We start from the raw sequence: 27,912 nt of genomic DNA, 5'->3' as shown, positions 1-27,912 counted from the left end.
TGCCTCCGGACCCCATGCCTGCACCCAGACCGTCCCCTACAACCGAATCCCCACCCTAACAAGCCCCACTCCACCTGCACATGGACCACTCCAACAAGCCCCTTGCACCAGACCCCCACCCCACTGAGCCCCAGCAAGCCAGCACCCAGACCTGCACCCCATGAAGCCAGAACCCACCCCCCACTGATCCCTCCACACTCAGACCCCTCATGTGAGCCCCAACCACCTTCACTTGGACCCCCGGAAGAGTCCCAGGGCCTCTCCCAGAACCCCCCCCCCGAAATGAGCCCATTCGTCCAGATCCCCTGCACCCAGACCCCTCACCAAGCGGCCTGCACCCAGACTGCTCCACACAGAACCCTATCACCCCACACCTGGATCTCCTCACACTATGCCCTCTCCACACTGCTAGGCTGAGCCTGCCTGCCTTTATCTAGCGTGCTTGGCATGGAGGGGCAGGGCAGGTCTAGCCCTTGCACTGTGTCAGGGTTGGGTGCAGCCTCACCACCGAGTCCATGTCCGGTGGGGTGGGCTGCAGGGTGATCTCCCACCTCTGTGCCTGTGCTCCTGTTGCCAGGCTGAAGCCTCCATATTTATTTATTGACAAACAAAATGTGCAGAATTTTAAAATATTGTGTGCAGAATTTTTAACTGTTTGGTGCAGAATGCCCTCAGGAGTAATGACAGGCTGCACAAATGTTAGTATGTGAGAAATGGCACACGGCGGGAAAAATGAATTGCTAAATTGTGGCAATTAGGGGGATGGCATTTTACAATTTCCAAAAGTGCTTCTATAAGCTGAATGTATTGTATTGAGCTATCTCCACCCCGTAGTACCAGTCACTTTGGGTGACTCACTCAAAGCAGCAGCCAATAAGCACTAATGCCTCCCTTACTGTCTGTCACCAAGGTTATCTAGCAATTATCCTGTACCTTGTGTTCCCCTGCGCTGCTGATTCCTTCTTTGGTCAGGCCCATAAGTATCTCTGCCTTATGCTGCATGCCTGTTAGACTAAATTTGGGTATTATTTCTGCTCTGAGCTGGGCCCACCTCCTGCTTCCTCATTAACGTATGTGGATGACAGAGCTCCAGCACATAACAGGTAGATCCCTTCTGAATGGGAACCACATGGCTGAGTTTCCTGGTGAATGTTCTCTCTGACTGTGATAGTCTTCTCACCTGCCCTAAAAGCATCTAATAGGATGCAAAAGATCCTGAGGTAATTTACAAACAAACTGAGATGCACACTATACAGGGAGCAATTCACCCACCAAAGGCCCTCACCTCTGGCGTGAAAACCCACAGTGTTAAAAGAAGTAAGTCACAAGAGCAGCCATGTCGCTTTCTTGGGATGAGCCAGAGAGAACACTTGATGGCATAAGGAAGATTATTTTTCAGAGGTCTAGTGTATAAGATTCCTGAGCACATCTCAACATAACGAAACTCCAGATCCTCAAAAGTATTTCAGGCACCCAATTCACATTGAAATCAATGGGAATTAGGTTACTAAAATACCGTTGAGGATTGGGTCTAAGTCACAACTGTCCCTAGGGATCTGCAGCCATACCACCTTAGAATCACAGAATCATAGAATCATAGAATATCAGGGTTGGAAGGGACCCCAGAAGGTCATCTAGTCCAACCCCCTGCTCGAAGCAGGACCAATTCCCAGTTAAATCATCCCAGCCAGGGCTTTGTCAAGCCTGACCTTAAAAACCTCTAAGGAAGGACCCACCACCTCCCTAGGTAACCCATTCCAGTGTTTCACCACCCTCTTAGTGAAAAAGTTTTTCCGAATATCCAATCTAAACCTCCCCCACTGCAACTTGAGACCATTACTCAACTTGTGCTATGATGATCCTGTCTGAGCTCACAGGCTACCTGGGCTGAGCTGAGGCAGTCCTTAGATGGCAGACCATTGACAGTAGGTGCTGTAGGGGGTACTCTACCCACTCAGTACTGCTTATTTCTTTTTAAAGTGTATTCACTTTTTATTAGACATAAATGTGATGGGTTAGATCACAGAAAACCCCTTGGGAACTGCCAGCTGATGCACTGAGACTACCCCTGAGCCTGCTTCCCCTGGCGGTCTGAGCCAGACACACTAGCCTGCTGCAAACCCAGACCCAGTTCTGAACTGCATCCCTTCAAAACTGCAAGCTTAACTGAAAACAGCTGAAGAAGTGTTCCTGTCTCCAACACCCAGATGGATAAAGTGATTTTATTAAACACAAAAGGTAGGATTTCAGTGGTTCCAAGTAATAACAGACAGAAAAAAGTGAATTACCAAGTAAAATAAAATAAAACACACAAGTCTAAACCTAATACAGTAAGAAGCTGAATACAGATAAAATCTCACCCTCAGAGATGTTCCAATAAGCCTCTTTTACAGACTAACCTCCTTTTAGTCTGGGTCCAGCAATCACTCACACCCCCATGGTTACTGTCCTTTGTGCCAGTTTCTTTTAGGTATCCTTTGGGGGTGGAGAGGCTATCTCTTGAGCCAGCTGAAGACAAAATGGAGGGGTCTCCCAGGAGTTTACATAGACTTTCTCTTGTGGGTGGACACCCCTCCCTCCCCCTGTGTCAAATCCCAGCTACAAGATGGAGTTTTGGAGTCACATGGGCAAGTCACATGTCCATGCATGACTCAGAACTTACAGGCAGCAGCCATTGTTCACGTGTTATCTTGAACGTCCTCAGGTAGACTTCTTATGTGGATTGGAGTCTTCCAATATCCATTGTCTGTTACATGTTTCTTGACTGGGCACTTAACTTGCAAATTCCTTTCTAAAGAAGCTGACCAAATGCCTTACTAAGGCTACTTAAAATCAACCAAGTACACAGCCAATATTCATAATTTCAAGAACAAAAATGATACATGAATACAAATAGGATGAATATATTCAGTAGATCATAACCTTTGCAGAGATATGTTACATGGCATATGTAGCATAAACATATTCCAGTTATGTCATATTTACTTTCATAAGCATATTCCCGTAAAGCATTATGGGGTGCAACATCACAATAAATCAGAACCAAAATCTAAATTCCGTGGCTTGGCCCCATAGAATCATAGAATCATAGAATATCAGGGTTGGAAGGGACCCCAGAAGGTCATCTAGTCCAACCCCCTGCTCGAAGCAGGACCAATTCCCAGTTAAATCATCCCAGCCAGGGCTTTGTCAAGCCTGACCTTAAAAACCTCTAAGAAAGGAGATTCTACCACCTCCCTAGGTAACGCATTCCAGTGTTTCACCACCCTCTTAGTGAAAAAGTTTTTCCGAATATCCAATCTAAACCTCCCCCACTGCAACTTGAGACCATTACTCCTCGTTCTGTCATCTGCTACCATTGAGAACAGTCTAGAGCCATCCTCTTTCAGGTAGTTGAAAGCAGCTATCAAATCCCCCCTCATTCTTCTCTTCTGCAGGCTAAACAATCCCAGCTCCCTCAGCCTCTCCTCATAACTCATGTGTTCCAGTCCCCTAATCATTTTTGTTGCCCTTCGCTGGACTCTCTCCAATTTATCCACATCCTTCTTGTAGTGTGGGGCCCAAAACTGGACACAGTACTCCAGATGAGGCCTCACCAATGTCGAATAGAGGGGAACGATCACATCCCTCGATGTGCTCGCTATGCCCCTACTTATACATCCCAAAATGCCATTGGCCTTCTTGGCAACAAGGGCACACTGCTGACTCATATCCAGCTTCTCGTCCACTGTCACCCCTATGTCCTTTTCCGCAGAACTGCTGCCTAGCCATTCGGTCCCTAGTCTGTAGCGGTGCATTGGATTCTTCCATCCTAAGTGCAGGACCCTGCACTTATCCTTATTGAACCTCATCAGATTTCTTTTGGCCCAATCCTCCAATTTGTCTAGGTCCTTCTGTATCCTATCCCTCCCCTCCAGCGTATCTACCACTCCTCCCAGTTTAGTATCATCCGCAAAAACCATCTCCAAGCCTTTAATAGCACTCAGATACTACAGTGATAGGTGCAATATAGAAACCAGAATAGAGCAGACCAGAATAAGATGAAAGAATATCAATAACGAAGGGAGCAGCATTCTTGGACGGAATGAGGTCAGAGGATCTAAGTAGTGCTCCAGCACCAAATACTCAGCATGATTTATAGTACCGGGGCACATGCTGCAGGAGATACCAAGACAAAGTGGGGAGAGGGAAAGAAATCACTCGGAAAATAAGACAGATCAGGTTTGGAAGATCGTGACACCTTCAGTGTCATTGCTTCACACAACAGCAGAAGGTCTATGAACAAACAGAAGCAAATACCATGTCCTGCCATAGAGATTTCATCGACAGCGGTTGGTTAGTGCACAGACTTAAACAAGAAGGAAAAGAGACAGCAATGATTCCTAAATCAACGCCAATGCCTGAGCTCAGCCCTGATAGATATCACAGCACACTGCTCCCAACAGCTGAAATCAACATAGTTTCATAAATAGCCAATAGTGTTACCCCTGTCAGAACCATGCAGAGCACAGCCTCCGAGTTCCAGTCTTATATAGACAGAGAATGAGAGCAACAGGCTTCTACTTAATACAGGGACAGTGGCATTTACATGTGGGAAATTTCAGTCTGCAGTGGAACTGTCCTGAAGTTTCAAATATAAAATAACCATTAAGAAATTCATTCAGAGAGCAAAGAAAAAAGTCTAATTCTCTCGGGCTCAGCTGGTTCTTCTGTCACTTGCCGTGTCTGCGGCAGCCACTGGCACAAGAGAGGAGAAAAGTCATCACAGATCTAAGTGGCGTCAGAGTTGCCGCATTCCAAATATCTAAAAATAGGAGAGGGAGAGAACAGCAGCAGAGTCACTGCCAACAGCTAACTGCAGACCACGGCGGACGTAGGTACCTTGCAACGTTCTGCACTGGAGACTCCCATTACCATTGCTGGGATAGGATGATGTACAAGAGATGCCATCAGTTGTCTGATTCTATTCTGTATGGGACTTGCAGCGCTTTTAATCCAAGCTGTGTGTTTTCTACAGCCCCCAAATCCTTTGTACTAATTACATCACACTCCCCATTCAATGGGTCTGCTTACTAATCAGCCATGTGAAAGCATGACATGAGCCACACTCATCTAGGTGGGAGAAATGCACAGACCATCACTGCCAAGCTCTCAGCCCTGAAAAAACAAGTAACACCTTCAAAGTCGCCCCCAAATTACATCCTCCCATGAAGTCATTTTGAAGATTTTGATCTCTTTTGCACAGTTGTGCTGAACCTGGTGGAATTACCCCAGGTTTGCACAAGCGTAGCTGAGATCGGAATCTGGCGCACAGTACCTAGAGAATGAGCGAACTGAAAATTTCAGTTATATTGCTGGACACTCAACCAGAAGGGGAGCAGTGATAAGTCTACATGGCGCATGCATGCCACAAATCCCAGTTATTCAGAAAGCAGCAAAGCACTGGAGAGGAAGGAGGAGTGGAATATTGCAAACTGATCTGCGTTAAGAAGATGAACCCAAACAGAGAAGAAGACTTGCAAAGACACTGAGAAACAGCAAATAACCCTCCCCTCTCCTCCTGCTTCTCCTCCCAATATCAAGCTCTCTGCATTTATGTCTTTAAGATAAGCTTGGCAGTGACACGGATTTACTTGCTCCTGGCTCTGGTTCCTTTTTGAGCACTCATATTTTCTTTATTTTTAATCTTCTGTGGGGAGCCCTGTATTAAAGCTGCAATAGACTTGCTCTGCCCATATGTTCTGTTTGATGATATCTTCTCAAGTTCCCTAATATCTGTCCACAAGTACAGAGACACTCATAAGCCACTCACAAGTACAGAGACACTTGTTCTTGTCTCTTGACATTTACGATATTCAGACTGGCACATCAGAAGAAAAGGTTGATTGAAGCCTAGGGCCTTAGTTACATGAAGCTCCATCTTTATGAAATGAAAGACCATTTTCCTATCACACTGATCTGTCAAACTGTTCCTCCATTGACAGGAGAGACAAACACTGCTAAAAAATGTATTCTGTTGTCAGATTTATTCCAGGATTCCTACCTGCATTAATTTGCCCGCATCCCACTCATTACTAGTATTATTTATACAGCATTGCAGGTGTCCACAGGGTAGCTTACAGTCCAAGTAAGACATAACAGAGCAAGTAATAACAAATAACAGCAGTGATGGGGGAAAGAGGTGAGAAGGATTTAATGCCCTCATCATTTATCTCAGGCTCTCCCATATCAGAGTACTTTCCCCATGAAGTGCCCCACACCTTCTGTGGATTCCAATGTATATTACTGTTGCTTGTGTTAATATTTCTTCTATTAATTGACTGTCAGTCCATTACTGTTGCATTTTTGCCTTGTCTTGTTTTTCATTGCATATATTTTTTCTTTTTTTCCTTAAGAAAATTAAAAAGGAACAAAGGATTCATGCCAGCATCGAGGCTGAAATGTGGATTGCAGGGCCTTGTAATGTGGCACGCCAGGTTATGGGGGAAGAGCAAGGAGGATTACTAGAATGTGTTCACACCACAGGAATCCCCATCAGGGAGGAGAAAAAGATCCTATTCTCTTAAAAGGAATTGGCTGGGAAAATCCTAGCCAGAGAGGGAAGGCTGACATAAATATATAGGATCAAACTAACATAGCAAACTTTGAACTGAAGTAAGAACAGGATCAGGCCCTTAGGTACTTTCCATTAAGAATGACCTCTAGCCAAGGGGTTCATGTTCTCTACAGATGTCAGTTCAGCAAAGGGAAGATGTTCCATGTATGGCATTCAGACAGTGGTAAGACCATGCACAGAGATGCAGAACCATTCTGCCGACTCACCTGGCAGCTAGATTTGGTGGTTCCTTTTCGCTCTAAATCAGGTGGTTAAAAGGTTGTATCTCTCTCTCAGGCAAGAAAGAACTAGACACTGGGACAGAGGAGTCATGCAGGAATAAACCTTAGGAACAGCAGTGCTCTGGAGGAAGTTGAGGCTTGTTATTTAAGTTAACAAAGAAGGGAAACCTTAGGAAGCAGGTTTCAGAGTAGCAGCCGTGTTAGTCTGTATCTGCAAAGAGAACAGGAGGACTTGTGGCACCTTAGAGACGAACCAATTTATTTGAGCATAAGCTTTCGTGAGCTACAGCTCACTTCATCGGATGCATGCCGTGGAAAATACAGTGAGGAGATTTTATATATGCAGAGAACATGAAACAATGGGTGTTACCATACATACTGTAACGAGAGTGATCACTTAAGGTGAGTTATTACCAGTAGGAGAGCGGGGGAGGGGGGAACCTTTTGTAGTGATAATCAAGGTGGGCCATTTCCAGCAGTTGACAAGAACATCTGAGGAACGGCGGGGGGGGGGGGGGAGGATAAACATGGGGAAATAGTTTTACTTTGTGTAATGACCCATCCACTCCCAGTCTCTATTCAAGCCTAAGTTAATTGTATCCAGTTTGCAAATTAATTCCAATTCAGCAGTCTCTCGTTGGAATCTGTTTTTGAAGTTTTTTTGTTGAGGAATTGCCACTTTTAGGTCTGTAATCGAGTGACCAAAGAGATTGAAGTGTTCTCCGACTGGATTTTGAATGTTATAATTCTTGACATCTGATTTGTGTCCATTTCCCCATTTTTATTGGACCCCCCCCCCCGCTGTTCCTCAGACGTTCCTGTCAACTGCTGGAAATGGCCCACCTTGATTATCACTACAAAAGGTTCCCCCCCTCCCCTGCTGGTAATAGCTCACCTTACCTGATCACTCTTGTTACAGTGTGTATGGTAACACCCATTGTTTCATGTTCTCTGTGTATATAAATCTCCCCACTGTATTTTCTACTGCATGCATCCGATGAAGTGAGCTGTAGCTCATGAAAGCTTATGCTCAAATAAATTTGCTAGTCTCTAAGGTGCCACAAGTCCTCCTTTTCTTCTTAGGAAGCAGGTAAGTTTGGAGATTATCCAGGGTATGTGCTCTGCACTACCTGCTTAGAGGGATATCGCTAGTAATTTAAAAAGAAAGTCATGTAAATCCTTTGAGTTTTGGTTCTTCAGTCCATAGAGGATTCCAAACAATGGAGATGGATGGGTTGTGAAGTTTGACATCTCCTTCTGAATACAGTCAACCTTCTGTCCACAGTCTAAGAGCATTCATGAGAAACTTGACAAGAAATACGACACAACATTTGGATCTGGATCCAGCCCCATCCTAACATAAAGTTCTAAGTATGGTTCTAAGTATGGTTCTGGGGTTTTGTTTCTACCCAATATTTTATTAGGGGTCTTCTGCAAAACCTGGATTCAGATCTGACTGACCACAATGGTCAGGGATGTTTGGATCTGGGCTTTTGCTTTAGGTTCATCTATAACTACACAAGTACAGAACAACAGAGGCCAGGCTCAATAACTCATAGAGGCAGCTGGCCGAGCAAAGCCAGAGAAGGCGACTGAGCTATGGAACCATGTGTGAGCTTGGTAATAGTGCAGGAATGATTTGGCATGTGCTGCTTATCTGCGGGTCTGTTCAGAGTGGTGATACAGAAGCAAGAGGGAAGGAGGAGAAAAATAAAAGGCAAAAAAGAAATTAAAAGAAGAAAAATCTGTTTGCAGGATCCTGTCCATCCAAAGGAAATAAAAATAAAGACACAATCTTCTCTCCCAGCCAAAATGGGCACGTTAATCTCAATGAAACTCAAATACACTGGTGGTGGGCAATGGGTGGATGGGTAGACAGATGGCTAAACTACACTGATTTCAACTCATGGATCCTGGTGTTTAACAACAACAATGTCAGGCCGAGTTAGCGCCACATGATTATTTAGACTGTACAATACCAATAGTGTTTAATGCAGAATAGAAATATCTGAGACAATGCTCTGAGACTGGCCACTTAATGAGGAATTTGAGGTGTTAGCTCAAAGATGGACTTGGGGCCCCAGTTCTGCCATGGAGAGTCATGTAGTGTCTGCTGAGGGATGGATAGAGAGTACATTGTTGCTTAATTAACAAGCAGAGCAGAATAGAGAATGAGCCACTCTCCTAAATTCCATCGCATTAAGGAAAAAGCCAGAGCCCATTGGAGCATAGGGCCCCATCCTGCCATGTGCTCAGATCCCTCAACTGCCCATGGAGTCAGTAGGAGCTGAATGCACTCCACACCCAGCAGGAGGCACTTTGCACATCACAGGCTCAGACTCAATGGAACAGATTTAAATGGACATGGGTCATGAAAACCTGGAAGCCGATTTGGGCCTCGTGTTTCCGAAAATGCAAAGATATTTAAAACATAACAACAGCTACCTAGGCATTCAGCCAGCGAATGGTCACAGATGAAATTAATTCCATGCCGGCTTCATAGTAATGTGCTTACCTCACTTACCTTACTCTAAAATATATAACCACTGTTCAATAACCAACATTAGAGTCTCTCTTTAGCTTGTAATTAAACATTAATCTAATTTGCCTGGAGATGACTGGAGCCTCCAAGCATTGATATAACAGCCGATGACTTTCCCCCAGTCCATGTATTCCACCTGCCCCTCCAGCCTTTTCTCTCTTCTCTATCCTGGGATCCTTGCTAGCCTGATTCTGCAAGGGGCATGAACTTCAGTGGGAGCTGAGGGCACCCAGCACTTGGTGGCAGGCTCAAACCCTGAATGAATTACTCCAATGTCTGAATTTACTCCCCAAACTCTCCAAGTATCAATATCTGATCTCCTCCACTTCCCAAAAGGTCCCTCCTGTGAGCCAGACCCCAGTTTCCTAAGTGAAATTATTTACTGATGGCTTATGTTATTCAGAATGGCAGCACATCAATACTCAGCGGTTAAGTTTGTCAGGTTTCCTGGGGCATTCTGAAAAAAACATTTGCTACTGTAATTAGAACAACTGCCCAAACTCTACTGTTGTAGTGTGCTGAGCTGGGGAGAGCTGCTGGGCATGTATTTATAGACGTGCTCTGATGGTTATACTGCAAGAATGGCTCAACGCATTTTCCTTGGCTTGGGAACCCTCAAAACAAAGCTGAGCAGTTCTGATTCCCTAAGGACATGCAGGCAAACAATACTGACGGCTGAGCAGAGAACATTGATGGCTGAGCTACAGAATTCACTATTCCTTTACAGATTGTTTTTAACAACAGTTCAGTGCATGTGATAAGCACTTTAATAGGTTAGAAAAAAAACCCCTACTAGGGGCAGAATCCCACACCGGGCAAGGAGGCCTGATAAAGCCCTCCATACCACCTTACACCCCCACTGGGGCCGCACTGGGCTTTGCAGTGGAGGGGCAGTAGATTGGGCCTCTGCACTATTAATGTCATGAACAGGCTGCTGGCATGGGCGTAACTATGGGATATAGGGCTTTGTGAATCCATTGGCCCCTACACCTCCCACAAATTATATGAAAGGGCTTCAGTTGCGACTGAGTCCACCGATTAGACAAGCAGCTGCAAAGGTAGGGGGCTAATCTGTCAACTCCTATTGTGGCCTTGGTTTAGCAGGATGGATATTGCCTCTCAAGCACAACCTCCCCAACACCCCATCTGGCTTTCACGCAGCTAGCCTCCCCCAATCAGACTGGCAGGTTGTCAGAGCAGAGACAGTGGGAACTATTTCCAAATGGAGGAAGTTTAAAGAAATCAGTCCAATTCCATGCAAAGTCTTGGGTTTCATGAAGGAACAAAACACTAACACAAGAAAGAGGAAAGCTCCAAGGATAATAGATTAGGCAATGCCGCCTCTACCTTATCTGGTTCCCATCACTGTCCATCAGAAAGGACCAGTGGTACTTGACGAAGAGCGGGCTGCAGTTGGTCATTTTGATGTAACGTACAACCTCGGTGTCATTCAAGATGCAGCCAAAATCCAAATCCATAGTCTGGAAGTGGAGGTTTGGGAAGTGCACTTCACCCCGAAGCGTGACCTGGTCCTCATGAGGGTGTTCCAGATACCGGATAGTCAGGACCTCCTCTGCAACCCGGATGTTCAAATCCTTTCTGTAGGAAGGGTCAAACCTGATGGAGAGATGCTGCTCCTCTCCAGTCTCTAGTGTCCTGGGCTGTATTGAGACAGACAGGGGTTAATCACCGTTGGACTGAACTTTACTGGTCCAATGGCGTGAAATGCACAAACGCACAATGACAAACCATGAAAAAAATATGGGCATCTCAGCCCATCCATCTCTAAGCCTCGTTATAGCATGTCTAAGTGTCTGGCAGATCACCCCCCAACGAGTCATGTTTCAGACCTTGTCAGATTCACACACATTCCTCTGCATTGCATCAATCCAGCAGATAATAGTTTTGCTGAATTTTGAACCCCTCAAAGTTTTGACTAACCAGTACATTGCTGGGTTCATGTTGTATTTACGAGGGATTGAAAAAAAAGCGAACAGTACAGAGAGAAAAAAGCCAATGGAAGAAATAAAGACAGCATACTGTGAACTGGCTGTGATTTGTGTGTCACTATTGCTCCTGTATAAAACTATAAAATAAGAACTGCTCCTCTATGTGCCATAAGCCCTGTCCTGTTCATAGTTATAGAGCATCTCCTTTAACTGAAGTGCTAGGGGATGGTGCTTTTTGAGCAGGAGGATCTTACGGCTAGCCCTGTTGTCACTATTAAGTGGCTACTGTTTGCAACAAATTGGTAACCACAAAGTCCTAAATACAAGGGGTAGTCCCCTATCACTAATACAGAACACAGGATTCCCTATGTTCCCGATTTTGTAAGTGAATAACCATTTGGGTGGGGGAGGGAAACATGAGTCAAGAAAAAAGGTCAGGAACTCAAACTAGTTCTGTCAAACCTCTAAATTAGTCTGAAGTTTGCAAAACCTCAAGCTCCAATGGTTTTGCTCAACCCAAACCGAGGAGAACATTTCTTGCCAGGAAGTGATGTGGCAATTTCATGCAATACTATGGCAAGTGTGATGAGTCAGCAGGCCTGATTCTGATCTCACTTGCACTGGTTTTACTTCAGTGTAACTCCATTGACATAGGCGTGTCAGAACACAAGGCAGCTGGCTGAGGCTGGAGCAGGGGCCGGAGCAGGGGCAGACTACCAGAACTACTAGGCAAGGGGAATGCTCCTGGCCAGGTAGTGATATTGAGGAAACTGGAGCAACTGCCTCCCTTGAGGAGCCTATACACCAGCCTTGGGATCATAGGCGCCAACTTCCTCTCTACCCGGGGCGTGCTCAACCCCCCCTACCCTCCACCCATGCCCCCACTCCAATCCTTCCCACCCTCGCTCTGCCCCCAGCCCTGCCTGAACTCCACCCCTTCCCTCAAGGCCACACCCCACCCCATCGGTGCCTATGCTTGGGATCACCTGGATGGACCTTCGCCTGTGGATTGGCTAACCCCTCTTTAAATGGAGTGGGGTCTATCACAAGACCTTGCGATGTGGCATTGGCCCCACACTGGCCTGTAAGGGTTAATAGAGCCCTGTGGAAGCTGTGCAAGAAGCAGCCAATAGAAGAGGGGCTGCAAGGAGCTGCCAGTTAGAGCCTGGCAGGCCAGTATAAAAGCCGCAGGACAGAGCAGGGTCAGTTACTCCCTGTAGTTCAAGGAGGGAGGACTGGGTGCCTGGCAGGCAGAAAGAAGCTAGCACTCTGGAGAGAGCAGTGCTGGACAGAAACAGTGGACATGTTATTCCTTGACTTTAGCAAAGCTTTTGACATGGTCTTCCACAGTATTCTTGCCAGCAAGTTAAAGAAGTATGGGCTGGATGAATGGACTATAAGGTGGATAGAAAGCTGGCTAGATCAATGGCTCCATGTCTAGTTGGCAGCCGGTATCAAGTGGAGTTCCCCAAGGGTCGTCCTGGGGCCGGTCTTGATCAATATCTTCATTAATGACCTGGAGGATAGCATTGACTGCACCCTCAGCAAGTTTGCAGATGACACTAAACTGGGAGGAGTGGTAGATACGCTGGAGGGTAGGGATAGGTTACAGAGAGATCTAGACAAATTAGAGGACTGGGCCAAAAAAGGACCTCCTGAGGTCACTTCCAACCCTGATATTCTATGATTCTATGATTCTTCACCCTTCCCTCAGGGCCTCAGCATGCCAGTCCTAGCAGCCAGACAGGGGCTCCCTCTCACTCATGGAATCACAGAATATCAGGGTTGGAAGGGTCCTCAGTAGATAATCTAGTCCAACCCCCTGCTCAAAGCAGGACCAATCCCCAAATAAATCATCCCAGCCAGGGCTTTGTCAAGCCTGACCTTAAAAACCTCAAAGGAAGGAGATTCCGTCACCTTCCTAGGTAACCCATTCCAGTGCTTCACCACCCTCTTAGTGAAAATGTTTTTCCTAATGTCCAACCTAAACCTCCCCACTGCAACTTGAGACCATTACTCCTTGTTCTGTCATCTGCTACCATTGAGAACAGTCTAGAGCCATCCTCTTTGGAACCCCCTTTCAGGTAGTTGAAAGCAGCTGTCAAATCCCCCCTCATTCTTCTGCACACTAAACAATCCCAGTTCCCTCAGCCTCTCCTCATAAGTCATGTGTTCCAGTCCCCTCATCATTTTTGTTGCCTTCCGCTGGAGGTTTTCCAATTTTTCCACATCCTTCTTGTAGTGTGGGGACCAAAACTGGACACGATACTCCAGATGAGGCCTCACCAATGTCGAATAGAGGGGAACGATCATCTCCCTCAATCTGCTTGCAATGCCCCTACTTATACATCCCAAAATGCCATTGGCCTTTTTGGCAACAAGGACACACTGTTGACTCATATCCAGCTTCTTGTCCACTGTAACCCCTGGGTCCTTTTCTGGAGAACTGCTGCCTAGCCACTCGGTCCCTAGTCTGCAGTGGTGCATGGGATTGTTCCATCCTAAGTGCAGGACTCTGCACTTGTCCTTGTTAACCTCATCAGATTTCTTTTGGCCCAATCCTCCAATTTGTCTAGGGCCCTCTGTATCCTATCCCTGCCCTCCAGCGTTTCTACCACTCCTCCCAGTTTAGTGTCATCCGCAAACTTGCTGAGGGTGCAATACACACCATCCTCCAGATCATTTATGAAGATATTGAACAAAACCGGCCCCAGGACCGATCCCTGGGGTACTTCACTTGATACCGGCTGCCAACTAGACATGGAGCCATTGATCACTACCCGTTGAGCCCGACAATCTAGCCAGCTTTCTATCCACCTTATAGTCCATTCATCCAGCTCACACCCTACAGTTTCCAAAAACTTCCTGGATTGTCTGTGCACCACTGTATTGCTCTCCCAGCAGATATCAGGGTGATTGAAGTCACCCATGAGAACCAGGGCATGCGATCTAGTAACTTCTGCGAGTTGCCGGAAGAAAGCCTCGTCCAACTCATCCCCCTGGTCCGGTGGTCTATAGCAGACTCCCACCATGACATCACCCTTGTTGCTCACACTTTTAAACTTAATCCAGAGACTCTCAGGTTTTTCTGCAGTTTTATACTTGAGCTCTGAGCAGTCATACTGCTCTCTTACATACAGTGCAACTCCCCCACCTTTTCTGCCCTGCCTTCCTGAACAGCTTATATCCATCCATGACAGTACTCCAGTCATGTGAGTTATCCCACCAAGTCTCTGTTATTCCAATCACATCATAATTCCTTGACTTTGCCAGGACTTCCAGTTCTCCCTGCTTGTTTCCCAGGCTTCTTGCATTTGTGTATAGGCACTTGAGATAACCCGATGAGTTGCAGTGGAGAACGGACTCCCTACTATGGATAGATACAAAAGAACAAGGGCCCCTGCTGCCTATCCCCAAAAGAAGGCATTACTCTGCTGCTCCTCAGACCTCCTGGCCTTAAGAACAGTTACCTTAGACCAAGTGTATTTCACATACTCAGAAGTGTGGGTGTCGGATGATCCAATAGTTTGCTTTGCTTTCAGATTTAATTCAGACCAACATGCTGATGATCATATAGAATTAATCCCAGTGCTACCCTTTGGAAACCTACCTGCTCTTTGCTCCTCAGACACAAACACACCAAGGAGCCTTGCATGAAACCTATGCTCTGCTTACCTGAACCTCGGCTGGCAGTGTTTGCTGGTCTGTATCACAGAGGAAGAAGGGTGCTTGAAGGGACAGGAGAACGCTGAGTGGCAGGGAGGAGATGTTCTTTAAGATCAGAGGTTCATACTGTGAAGTCAGGACATCACTGGGGTGCTGTGTAGATGCAAAGCCGTGTGAGAAAGCAAGAGAAACCCAGGAAAAGCACATGCCCACTATGACGACTGGGCTGCAGGCAGGCGACTGGGACTGGGGGGGAGATTTCAACCCTCCACACAGCACGGCAACTCATTTCTACAGCCTTTGTGGCATGAGCAAAGTCCAACATGCAAATCTTTGTGCGGACACGGCCGGGGTGGCTCTGTTAGGGTGGTGATAAAGCATTTTCTGTATGAAGCAGGGTGTAGCTTTGTGTTTCTACAATGTCACAAGAAAAAATAAGGATAAGGAAATAAGGCATAAAATTTTAAGTGAGAGTAATTAGCCACTGGAACAATTTACCCAGTGTCATGGTGGATTCTCTATCACTGACAATTTTAAAATCAAGATTGGATGTTTTTCTACAAGATCTGCTCTAGGAATTATTTTGGGAACGTTCTCGGGCCTGTGGTATACAAGAGGTCAGACTAGATGATCACAATGGTCCCTTTCTGGCCTTGGTATCTATTATTCTTTCCCCTCATTTCTTCCTGGGTTCCTTTCCCCAATTTTCAAAATGTTCAAACTTGAAATTTAATCAAAATTCAAAAACAATTATGACCAGCTGTATAACTGGTCAAAGATTCAATTTTGTCAATTTCTCCCCTTCCCTCTCCCCTCCTTTTCTTTTAATTTCAAAATTTTCTCACACACCCAAAATTGGCAAAGTTTGAAAAATTTCAACCAGCTCTATCACTATTAATACTCTGCACATTCTAGCCCTTTTCTCCCTCAAATGCATTTACCATAAACTATAACATGTGAGGCAGGGAAGTATTACTATCCCCATTTTCCAGATGGGGAAGTAGAGGCACAAAGAAGTAAAATGACTTGACCAAGATCACACAGGAAAGTGCAGTGGCAGAGTGGGCAACAGAACACAGGTTTCCTGACTACAAGTCCTACACTTTAACTAATAGACAGTGAATCTTTCTCAGCCTCACTGGCACAAAGGGCTTTCATTCACAGAGTAAATCCTGCCAATATTACTGATCTGAGTCCCATTAAAGTCACTGGGGCTACTTGCATGAGAAAGACAAGCAAGAAAGAAAATGGTGCTGCATATGCACTAGGCTAGGATCCTGAATAGCTCAGGTGCAAAGTGTTTCCTGTCCTTTCTGCTATAAAGACAAAAAAAGAGTGGCAGGGTCCCAATCTAGCCTATTCATTCCTGTTTACACCTTGCATTTCTCAGAGGTTTATGATCAGTTTCTATAAAGTAGATGGTGTTTGGGAAACTAAATGTATTTATCTCAAGCAGTGATTGTGTCATTACAGCCAATAAATCAGAGGGTATGGAACCAAACCGAATGCAGAGAGACAGCTGGGACAACTGGATGGCACCAAATTAAACCTGAATGTTGAGTTCTAACAGCTCATTCATACGGGCTCCATCAGTGGTTCTCAAACTGTGGGTTGGGACCCCAAAGTGGATTGTGACCCCATTTTAATGGAGTCGCCAGGGCTGGCTTAGACTTGCTGGGCCTGAGGGCTTGGGCTTTGGCCCCCTGGCCTGGGGCTGTGGGGCTTTGGCTTTGCAATCCCCACCCCCGGGATGGCGGGGCTTAGGTAGGCTCAGGCTTCTGTCCCCCCTCCTGGGGTCCTGTAGTAATTTTTGTTGTCAGAATGGGGTTGAGGTGCAATGAAGTCTGAGAACCATTGGACTACATAACAGAACTGCGGTTCTGCAACATTGCTGGCTGTGGGAAATAGAGAATCTGGAGGATGGTGTGGATTGCACTCTCAGCAAATTTGCGGATGATACTAAACTGGGAGGAGTGGTAGATACGCTGGAGGGGAGGGATAGGATACAGAAAGACCTAGACAAATTGGAGGATTGGGCCAAAAGAAATCTGATGAGGTTCAATAAGGATAAGTGCAGGGTCCTGCACTTAGGACGGAAGAACTCAATGCACAGCTACAGACTAGGGACCGAATAGCTAGGCAGCAGTTCTGCGGAAAAGGACCTAGGGGTGACAGTGGACGAGAAGCTGGATATGAGTCAGCAGTGTGCCCTTGTTGCCAAGAAGGCCAATGGCATTTTGGGATGTATAAGTAGGGGCATAGCGAGCAGATCGAGGGACGTGATCGTTCCCCTCTATTCGACATTGGTGAGGCCTCATCTGGAGTACTGTGTCCAGTTTTGGGCCCCACACTTCAAGAAGGATGTGGATAAATTGGAGAGAGTCCAGCGAAGGGCAACAAAAATGATTAGGGGACTGGAACACATGAGTTATGAGGAGAGGCTGAGGGAGCTGGGATTGTTTAGCCTGCAGAAGAGAAGAATGAGGGGGGATTTGATAGCTGCTTTCAACTACCTGAAAGGGGGTTCCAAAGAGGATGGCTCCGGACTGTTCTCAATGGTAGCAGATGACAGAACGAGGAGTAATGGTCTCAAGTTGCAGTGGGGGAGGTTTAGATTGGATATTCGGAAAAACTTTTTCACTAAGAGGGTGGTGAAACACTGGAATGCGTTACCTATGGAGGTGGTAGAATCTCCTTCCTTAGAGGTTTTTAAGGTCAGGCTTGACAAAGCCCTGGCTGGGATGATTTAACTGGGAATTGGTCCTGCTTCGAGCAGGGGGTTGGACTAGATGACCTTCTGGGGTCCCTTCCAACCCTGATATTCTATGATTCTATGATTCTATGAATAGGGATGAACAAACAGGAGTGGGGTGGGAAAATTGCTTCCCATCATCAGATATCCTGCAGGATAGGGGATGAAGATGCAGGAATCTGGTTGCAGAGATGAGTGGGATTGAACTGCTTATGTATGAGAGTTACATTTCTTAACACAGCAGTTGCTTAAGAATGTCTACGAATCCTTATGAATACAGAGGAAAAAGCAATTGGCAAGAATGGAGATGCGTTAATACACCAGTTCATATATCAATAGTGTGGAGAGCAGATTTAGAATCATAGAATAACAGAGTTGGAAGGGACCTCTGGAGGCTATCTAGTCCAACCCCCTACCCAGAGCAGGACTAATCCCAACTAAATCATCCCAGCCAGGGCTTTGTCAAGCCTGACCTTAAAAACTTCTAAGGAAGGGGATTCCACCACCTCCCTAGGTAACGCATTCCAGTGCTTCACCACACGCCTAGTGAAAAAGTTTTTCCTAATATCCAACCTAGACCCCCCCCACTGCAACTTGAGACCATTACTCCTCGTTCTGTCATCTGCTATCACTGAGAACAGTCTAGATCCATCCTCTTTGGATCCACCTTTCAGGTAGTTAAAAGCAGCTATCAAATCCCCCCTCATTCTTCTCTTCCATAGACTAAACAATCCCAGTTCCCTCAGCCTCTCCTCATAAGTCATGTGTTCTAGACCCCTAATCATTTTTGTTGCCCTTCGCTGGACTCTCTCCAATTTTTTCACATCCTTCTTGTAGTGTGGGGCCCAAAACTGGACACAGTACTCCAGATGAGGCCTCACCAATGTCGAACAGAGGGGAACGATCACATCCCTCGATCTGCTGGCAATGCCCCACTTATGCATCCCAAAATGCCATTGGCCTTCTCAGCAACAACGGCACACTGGTGACTCATATCCAGCTTCTCGTCCACTGTCACCCCTAGATCCTTCTCTGCAGAACTGGCTGCCTAGCCATTCGGTCCCTAGTCTGTAGCGTTTCATTGGATTCTTCCGTCCTAAGTGCAGGACTCTGCACTTGTCCTTGTTGAATCTCATCAGATTTCTTTTGGCCCAATCCTCCAATTTGTCTAGGTCCCTCTGTATCCTGTCCCTACCCTCCAGCGTATCTACCACTCCTCCCAGTTTAGTGTCATCCGCAAACTTGCTGAGGGTGCAATCCGCACCATCCTCCAGATCATTAACGAAGATATTGAACAAAACCGGCCCCAGGACCGACCCTTGGGGCACTCCGCTAAATACCGGCTGCCAACTAGAGATGGAGCCATTGATCACTACCCGTTGAGCCCGACAATCTAGCCAGCTTTCTACCCACCTTGTAGTGCATCCATTTGGACCTGAAGGGAAAGTAGGAAACTACAGTTTCTCTTGTCAACCTAATTTCAAGTACAGTGGGGCAGAACCTCAACTGGTATAAATTGTCATGGCTCCAGTGAAGGACTAGGAGTCTATCCTCGTCCTGGAAAGACCTGGTATAACAGACTGCCATATCATGACAACATTAGGTATAGAACTGGTACTTTTGAGAGTTTGTCATGACTCCCCCAGTACAGATGGACTAGTGGTAACCAAGGCACCTAGCTATACTGATGGAAGGGAACAAAAAATAATCTCCACAACATTTTTAAAAAGTCTTTGAATCTTTCCTAAATCAGATGCACCGAGAGCTCACATAATGGGGTGGGGCAATGGTTTGACTGGCATTCATGTGTGATGATCTGGAACCCCGCTCGTGGCCTTGGCATTGCCAGCCATGGCACCATCCCACATGGAAGCTGATCAGTTCTTTATTACACAACACACTAACGTGCGACTTGCCCAGTGGCCTTGGGGAGGAGTTGGGAGGTGTAATTTCCAGCTCAAGGAAACACCCCCGCCCTAGCTGGGATTGAGCTAGTGTGGCAAAAATAGAAGTGGGGCCGCCATGGCTGGCCGCCCCAAGTATGATCCCAGCCAAGATGACAAGTAGGTACTCAGGGCAGGGAACCCTCCCACTGCTTGCACCGCCGCAGCTGCACATCTATTTTTAGCATGGTAGCTCAATCACAGCTAGTGCAGGTATGGCTACTCAAGCTCGGAATGACACCTTAGAGCTCCAGCATAGACATGCCCTGAGCGTCGCTTGGTGTAGAATGGAGATAATCATTCTTATCTACCCACAGCCACAGGGGGACAGTGGGGAATAATTAATTAATGCTTGTAAAGGAGGTTGACCATATAAAACACTATTAAACGTGAAATCCTAACCCCACTGAAGTCAATTGAAAAACTGCCATTGATTTCAATGGGGCCAGGATTTCACACAGTCTTTGCACATGTTTGTGTATATACATACATGCGTGCGCACACACACACCATATCCTTTCAAACAGCCATTTGGCTGACTATCTATTAAATGCCAAGAGTCAGCCTAATGGTTTACCTTCTCCACTCGGAAAGTGATCTCTCTGGAGGAGAGGTGCAGAATGGGTGCAATGAATTCACATGTGACGTCGACTTTCATTATCTGTTCCTTCCCAGACTGCTTCCCTATAATGGCATGGCAAATCAACCGTTCCTTCACGACCTGCGCAGGAAACAGTCACAGCACAGTGTCAGGATTGAGATACGTATTGGCTGCTGGTACAAAGCCAATGGGTTCCAGGTCCACGTACAGCAGCCTGTTACCTACCCTTGGCACTCACTGGGCACCATGGCCTATAGTCATAAAGATATATACATCTGTCTGTAAAATGTCCTGTGTTTCTTTACACTGCATTCTGTTTTTTCAATACTAAAATGTCCATAATACCATGTGTTCTGGAACTCCGGATGAAGACATTTGTGAATTAGGTGCTACCTATGACCATAATAACTAAAGCATCAAATGACTATTTTTATGATTTATCCCTTTGCCAAGCACCACACTTCTATAAAACTGGAGGGAATCATTTTTAAAAAAACAGGTGCTATATTAAGGAAAATAGATTGAAAAGGAATCCTGATGCCAGAAAACCTGCCCTCAAAACCATCACAGAAATTATAGGCAGAAAGGACCCAATAATTCAGTCAGCTCTTTTCTTTGTCAATGCAAGATTCCTCCCTCCTCTGTGTTTGTCTGATCCAGTTTTAAAAGTCCTCTGCATTGCGGCTTGCAACACATTCCTTGGGAGTCAACTGACCAACATAACAACTTTCACGTCAGGAGATTTTTCAGAGTCACCTTACACTTTCCCTTACACAAGAACGGCCATACTGGGTCAGACCAAAGGTCCATCTAGCCCAGTATCCTGTCTGCCGACAGTGGCCAGTGCCAGCTGCTTTAGAGGGAATGAACAGAACAGGGAATCATCAATTGAACCATCCCCTGTCGCCCATTCCCAGCTTCTGGCAAACAGTGGCTAGGGACACCATCCTTGTCCATCCTGGCTAATAGCCATCGATGGACCTGTCCTCCATGAACTTATCTAGTTCTTTTTTGAACCCTATTATAGTCTTGGCCTTCACAACATCCTCTGGCAAAGAGTTCCACAGACTGACTGTGCGTTGTGTGAAGAAATACTTCCTTTTGTTTGTTTTAAACCTGCTGCCTATTAATTTCATTTGGTGAAACCTAGTTCTTGTGTGAGGAGGAGGAGTAAGTAACACTTCCTTATTTATTTTCTCCAAACCTGTCATGATTTTATAGCCCTCTATCATATCCCCACTTAGCCGTCTCTTTTTCAAGCTGAACAGTCCCAGTCTTATTAATCTCTCCTCATACGGAAGCTGCTCCATACCCCTAATAATTTTTGTTGCCCTTTTCTGAACCTTTTCCAATTCCAATATAACTTTTTTGAGATGGGGCAACCACATCTGCACGCAGTATTCAAGATGTGGGCGTACCATGGATTTATATAGAGGCAACATGATATTTTCTGTCTTATTATCCATCCCTTTCTTAATGATTCCCAACATTCTGTTTGTTTTTTTGAGTGGATGTTTTCAAAGAACTAGCCACCATGACTCCAAGATCTCTTTCATGAGTTGTAAAAACTAATTTAGACCCCATCATTTTATATGTATAGTTGGGATTATGTTTTCCAACATGCATTACTTTGCATTTTTCGATACTTAATTTCGTCTGTCATTTTTTTCCCCAGTCACCTAGTTTTGTGAGATCCTTTTGTAGCGCTTCACAGTTTGCCTGGGACTTAACTCTCTTGAGCAGTTTTGTATCATCTGCAAATCTTCTTCAATTTCATCCCATTACTCCTAAGCTATCCCCTATGGTGCTATAACAACACATTTTTCTCCTTCCCTGGAGTTTGGCACCCTCCCAGTCCAAAGTTGTCACATAACCAAGCTATGTACCCAGAGCCCTTCTCAGTCTTGAGCCCATAGCTGCAGGGCAGTGAACACCTACATGCTGCTACCCAGCAGCAGCTATAACCAGCTCATGCTCCACTACTCATGCCTGCTGTAGGCACAGACCACGGAGAGTCCTGCCTCGGGGGGTCTGAGAGGCAGCAGCCTCATGGCTCCGAATTGGCTCCCTACCCTATGTAAACCCAAGGGATGGTCCAGGAAGTGTCTAGGCAACAGAGTGGATATCCTGTAGCTGCCATGATCATTCTCGTTCTTGAATTCCTGTCTTTGACCTTGGCTTGATTTGGATCTCGCCTCCTGATCTGGACTCGGATCCTTGGTATTAACCCCAGCCTGGAATTTGACCATGAACTCCTCTGCTACTCTCAGTCCCCGGTTTCACCTGGCTCTGACCCTTGGTCCTGACTGCTCTTGTCAGGATGCTGACAGTAAGTCAATCCCTCTAGCCTCCTGATTGTTTGATTCTCTTCTTTAGGCCCAATCCAATTTGTCAACATCTATCAGGTAATGAGGTGTCCATATCCCAACAGAACCATACAGCAATCAGAATGTCTGCTACCTGGAAAAAGCCATGCAGAAGTGTGAAAACTGGGTTTTCTTCTGCCACCAGTTGGGACAGACAGGGTCTCCCCCCATGACATAGCACAAGATTTCCACCCCACTAAGCTCATAGACCATTGGGGATCTGCCGGAGGGAAGGGCAACCACACTGACATCCCTTTGTCTCTGTTATGCTATCTATTCCCCTGACATGCCATAGCCCAGGAGGGAACAGAAGATTTCCTCCAAGAGGGACAGCTAGCTGGTGAGTACTCCAGAGACACCTCTCCCCCAGGAGCATTCCAAAGCACTGACATCAGGGACAACACAAGCTCATAAACATTCCCTCTGCGTTACTACGCACAGCTATGGCCTGCAGTTCTGAAGCAGGAGGATCCAGAACAGCTTGACTGGCAACTCCTCTCTTCTCCCTCCCTGCCTGTTAAACCAGAACCCTGCAGAAGGACTTCCATTGGGCTAAGGGGAGGAAAGGAGGAAGCTTCACACCCACTTCTTAGTCCTTCCCAAACCTCACACCGATGGTGCAGGCTCCCTTTCACTCAAGAAAGGAAAGGGGAGTGTGGGGTCAGTGGAAAGGGCTGATTAGGTCCCTGTGCTGTAATGTGCATACACACAGCCCTGGACTTTGTTGTCCATTATCACACCTAAGTCACTTTCAGCATTCCTGATTTCCCCCCATTAGCCTGTTGGAGCCTGGGTTTGGTGCCTTTCATAGCATGTAGCAGTGCTATACTTGATGTCCCATGCTGTCCCTGGGACATAAGGGCTAGGGCATACTGGAATGGAAAATATTGATGAGAAATGAGCTGTCAAATATAATGATCAGTGGGAACAGCCTCTTAGAGTGGAAGATATCACTCTGTGTTCTTTAAAAACAATGCATTAGGTCTAACATTTCCCAACAGGACACAGCATGTTAAATGGACATTTTTTTATTTCTTTATAAATATAAGTAATGACTATGTTGGAGGTTACTCCCTCCCATTACATAGCTGTGTTTTGGATTATTCCCCTCTCCCATTATATTACCTTGCATTTTTCTAATTACTTTCTGCCCGTGATCCTAATCTCTCCAGACACTGCTATATTATTTCTTCAGCTTCCCTTCTGCCTCAACACATGACTCCCTGTAACTTGCTGCTTGCCCCAGAAGTCAGCTGGTATTTTGGCATTTGAATGTTGGGTTTATGGTAGCTATAGTAACAAGAAAAGCCTTAGCGACTAATAGTGCTCAAGCAAGAAACGCAACTGGTGCTACCATGGTAACTTGTGGCATTACAGCAATTCTTGCAAGACATTGATCATTTTCTAAGATAAATGTCAAGGGACCAGCTAAGAAATACCAGTTGCAACAACCTAATTGAAACTCTGCAGCTCTTGCAGTCCTTTACCTTAGGGGTGTCAGAGAAGCCTTCCAGCATCATATCCATGGTCTTGCCTGGGATCAGCTCCATCCTTAATGGATGAAGCTTAAACACTGGAGAGGGGGTCTCTGGTCTCTGGGAGGAATTCTTGCCCTTGGCATTACTAATAGCAGGGAAACGGTTACGCGGGCGAAATGGAGGGAAACCTTCTGTCATCCAGTAGAGCTGATGGGTTCGTCGTCCACGGTTGGTTATCTTGAAGCGATAGCAGCAGGGATCCAGACTAGAACAGCAGAATGGAGGCAGATGGAAAAGGTTACTGATGGTGGGGTGTCTCTACCAAGAGAGAGCAAAAAGTCATTTATTTAACTGGGAAGCTACTAGAGCAATGTATAAAGCATTCCATTTGCCAACAGTGGGGGGACGAAGGGGTGATCACTAGCAGCCAGCTCAGATTTATCAAGAACAAATCATGCCAAACCAGCTGGATTTCCTTCTTTGACAGGGTAACTGGTTTGGTAGATAGGAGGAATGCGGTGGAGATAATATACCTGGACTTCAGCAAGGCTTTTGACACAGTCCCACATGACATTCTGATAAGTGAGCTGGAGAAATGCAGGTTTGGCGGAACTCACATTAAGTGGATACATAATTGGTTAAAAAAACACAAACAAAGAGTAACTATTAATGGAATGATGTTGGGTTGGAGGGAAGTCTCAAGTGGGGTTCCACAGGGTTCTGTGCTGGGTCCAGTTGTTTAACATCTGTATTAATGACCAGCATGTAGGAATAGAGAGCATACTGATCAAATGTGCAGATGACACAAAGCTTGGGGGGGGAAAGGGGGAGTTGCCAGTACTTTGGAAGATAAAGCTAAAATTCAGAGGGATCTTGATAATTTGGAGAACTGGGCTATCGACAACAAAATGAAATTCAACAAAGACAAATGTAAGGTTCTACATTTAGGGAAGAAAAACCAAATGCACAAATACAGAACGGGGGATAACTGGCTTGGCAGCAGCACTGCTGAGAAAGATCTGGGAGTTGTGGTGGATCACAATCAACATGAGTCAGCAATGTGATGCTGTGGCAAAAAAAGCAAATGCAATTTTGGTTGCATTAACAGAGGCATAACATGCAAGTCATGGGAGGTGATAGTACCACACCACTCAGCACTGGCTAGGCCTCAGCTGGAGGACTGTGTCCAGTTTTGGTCACCAATGTATAGAAAGGATGTGGAGAAACTGGAAAGGATCCAGAAGTGAGCGACAATGATGCTTAAAGGGATGGAATGCAAGTCCTGTGAGCAAAGGCTGAAGGAACAGGGTATGTTTAGTTTGGAAAAGAGGAGATTTGATATGATATGGACATGATAATGGTCTTGATAATGGTCTTCAAATATTTGAAAGGCTGCCATAAAAAGATGGATAAACATTGTTCTTTCTTGCTCCAGAGGGCAGGACAAGAATGGATGGGTTCAAACTACAGCACAGCAGATTTAGATTAAATCTCAGGAAAAGATTCCTATCTGTAAGAGCAGTAGGCCAGTGGAACAGATGCCTAGGGAGGTTGTGGAAGCTTCTTCACTGGAGGTTTTCAAAAGGATGGTTTAGACCCAACAAATCCTGCATCTTGGCAGGGGGTTAGATGAGATGACCCTTGCAGTCCCTTCTAACCCTATGATTCAATGATTGCTGGAATGCAGCTATTCGACTGCATCAACGGCATTAAAGCTAACTCTTAACAGAATGCCATGTTGTGACATCCAAAGCGACTTGTGTGGCTTGAAGCGATGGCTAACACAATGTACTTTTTAAAGAGCCACTCTGTGTCAAATGGCCCTCAGTTTATGCAGAGCCTCCCGCAGCTGGCTACCTAACAAGCTGCAATAAAGAATGAAACAGGAATGACCAAATCTCAGCATTTGCAGTAGTCATGCTTCTCCTTACCTTTATCTTTTTAATATCCTCTATGTATCTGTGCAAAGCTAGTCCCAAGTCCCACAAAGTGAGCTGGTTTGTACTGGCCATGGCAGAAGAGGCAAGCAAGTACCCAGCCCCGTTATCTGTTACAACTTCCCTTCAGTGTAGCCACTGGGCACAGGTGGTGGCTTGGGCTAGGCACATGAATACAATCCTGCCCGGGAGGAGCAGCTAGCTCAAGCCACTGTGGCCAGACTGCTGTTTTTACTGTGCTAGATCAATCAGATTGTAGACAGCTCCCAGCTGCAGTGTAGCTAAATAAATATCCATCTACATTTTACAAAATAAACCTTGGAGGACTGGAGGGGAGATATTGACCATTTCCCAACATGACCCCGAAGGGACAGAATCCTGTCTGTGATTCCTCTCGTTCAGATCTCTGTGCTGCCAAGCCAATGGAGCTTGACAACCCCCTGAGCCTCCCTGCGGGAACTGGCTGCGATAACTGGATTCATGCATGACCTCCAGGGATTTCAGACTAAAGGAAAGAAAGGGCACCGGGTGGCCTGCATTCTGCAACTCCATTAACTAGAGAAACTAAAGCTTTTTTTTTTTTTTTTGGCTGCTAAAGAGATCCTCTTTCATTGCAATTAGAAAACACAGTGTGCATTCGTATTTGACCATCTGGGTAGACTGTTGCCCTTTTCTTCAACTGCTACAGATTAATGGCCTGCTACAGATAGAAGCTGAGTGCCTTTACTCAGGAGGTGCTCACCACCTGGCAGGATAGGGCTCTGCGGGTCTGTTCCCACTGAAGAGATTCTGATAAGATGGTGGTAGGTGTGCTACAAAAACTAGACAGAGTCTATAGTTTTCCCATTAACTACAGTGAGAACAGGGCCGGGCACCGTCTGCTGTTAGACTGGAGTGACCTCAGGGCTAAATAACCCTGGCATTTTGGGATGTATAAGTAGGGGCATTGCCAGCAGATCGAGGGACGTGATAGTTCCCCTCTATTCGAGACTGGTGAGGCCTCATCTGGAATACTGTGTCCAGTTTTGGGCCCCACACTACAAGAAGGATGTGGAAAAATTGGAAAGAGTCCAGCGGAGGGCAACAAAAATGATTAGGGAACTGGAACACATGACTTATGAGGACAGGCTGAGGGAACTGGGGATGTTTAGTCTACGGAAGAGAAGAATGAGGGGGGATTTGATAGCTGCTTTCAACTACTTGAAAGGGGGTTCCAAAGAGGATGGATCTAGACTGTTCTCAGTGGTAGCAGATGACAGAACAAGGAGTAATGGTCTCAAGTTGCAGCGGGGGAGGTTTAGGTTGGATATTAGGAAAAACTTTTTCACTAGGAGGGTGGTGAAGCACTGGAATGCGTTACCTAGGGAGGTGGTGGAATCTCCTTCCTTAGAAGTTTTTAAGGTCAGGCTTGAGAAAGCCCTGGCTGAGATTATTTAGTTGGGGATCAGTCCTGCTTTGAGCAGGGGGTTGGACTAGATGACCTCCTGAGATCCCTTCCAACCCTGATATTCTATGATTCTATGAGCCTGTGATATTCCTGAGATCCCTTCCAATCCTGATATTCTATGATTCTGTGAGGGGAGGGCTCCTGCCTCATACTGAGAATGAGGGGCGATCAGCAGGTTATCTCAAGTGCTTATATACGAATGCACAAAGCCTTGGAAACAAGCGGGGAGAACTGGAGGTCCTGGTGATGTCAAGGAACTATGACGTGATTGGAATAACAGAGACTTGGTGGGATAACTCACATGACTGGAGTACTGTCATGGATGGTTATAAACTGTTCAGGAAGGACAGGCAGGGCAGAAAAGGTGGGGGAGTAGCACTGTATGTAAGGGAGC

The 27,912-nt window shown here is 46.0% G+C and overlaps 1 protein-coding gene across 1 annotated transcript in view; it reads right to left on the bottom strand.

The window, feature by feature from the left end:
• HYDIN (HYDIN axonemal central pair apparatus protein) overlaps positions 1–27,912 on the bottom strand; it is a 427,037-nt gene that overhangs the window by 175,928 nt on the left and 223,197 nt on the right. The window contains exons 20-23 of the mRNA XM_073307159.1: positions 24,144–24,399; positions 20,267–20,410; positions 15,004–15,147; positions 10,727–11,040 (exon numbers count right to left, since the gene is read on the bottom strand). Of these exons, the coding sequence (XP_073163260.1) occupies positions 10,727–11,040; positions 15,004–15,147; positions 20,267–20,410; positions 24,144–24,399 (858 nt within the window). The remainder of the gene's footprint in view (positions 1–10,726; positions 11,041–15,003; positions 15,148–20,266; positions 20,411–24,143; positions 24,400–27,912) is intronic.

Source organism: Lepidochelys kempii, chromosome 12 (assembly GCF_965140265.1).
Source record: "Lepidochelys kempii isolate rLepKem1 chromosome 12, rLepKem1.hap2, whole genome shotgun sequence".
NCBI classification, from domain to species: domain Eukaryota; kingdom Metazoa; phylum Chordata; order Testudines; family Cheloniidae; genus Lepidochelys; species Lepidochelys kempii.
The sequence above is the reverse complement of the archived record's forward strand: the minus strand, read 5'-3'. Positions and strand labels throughout refer to the sequence as shown.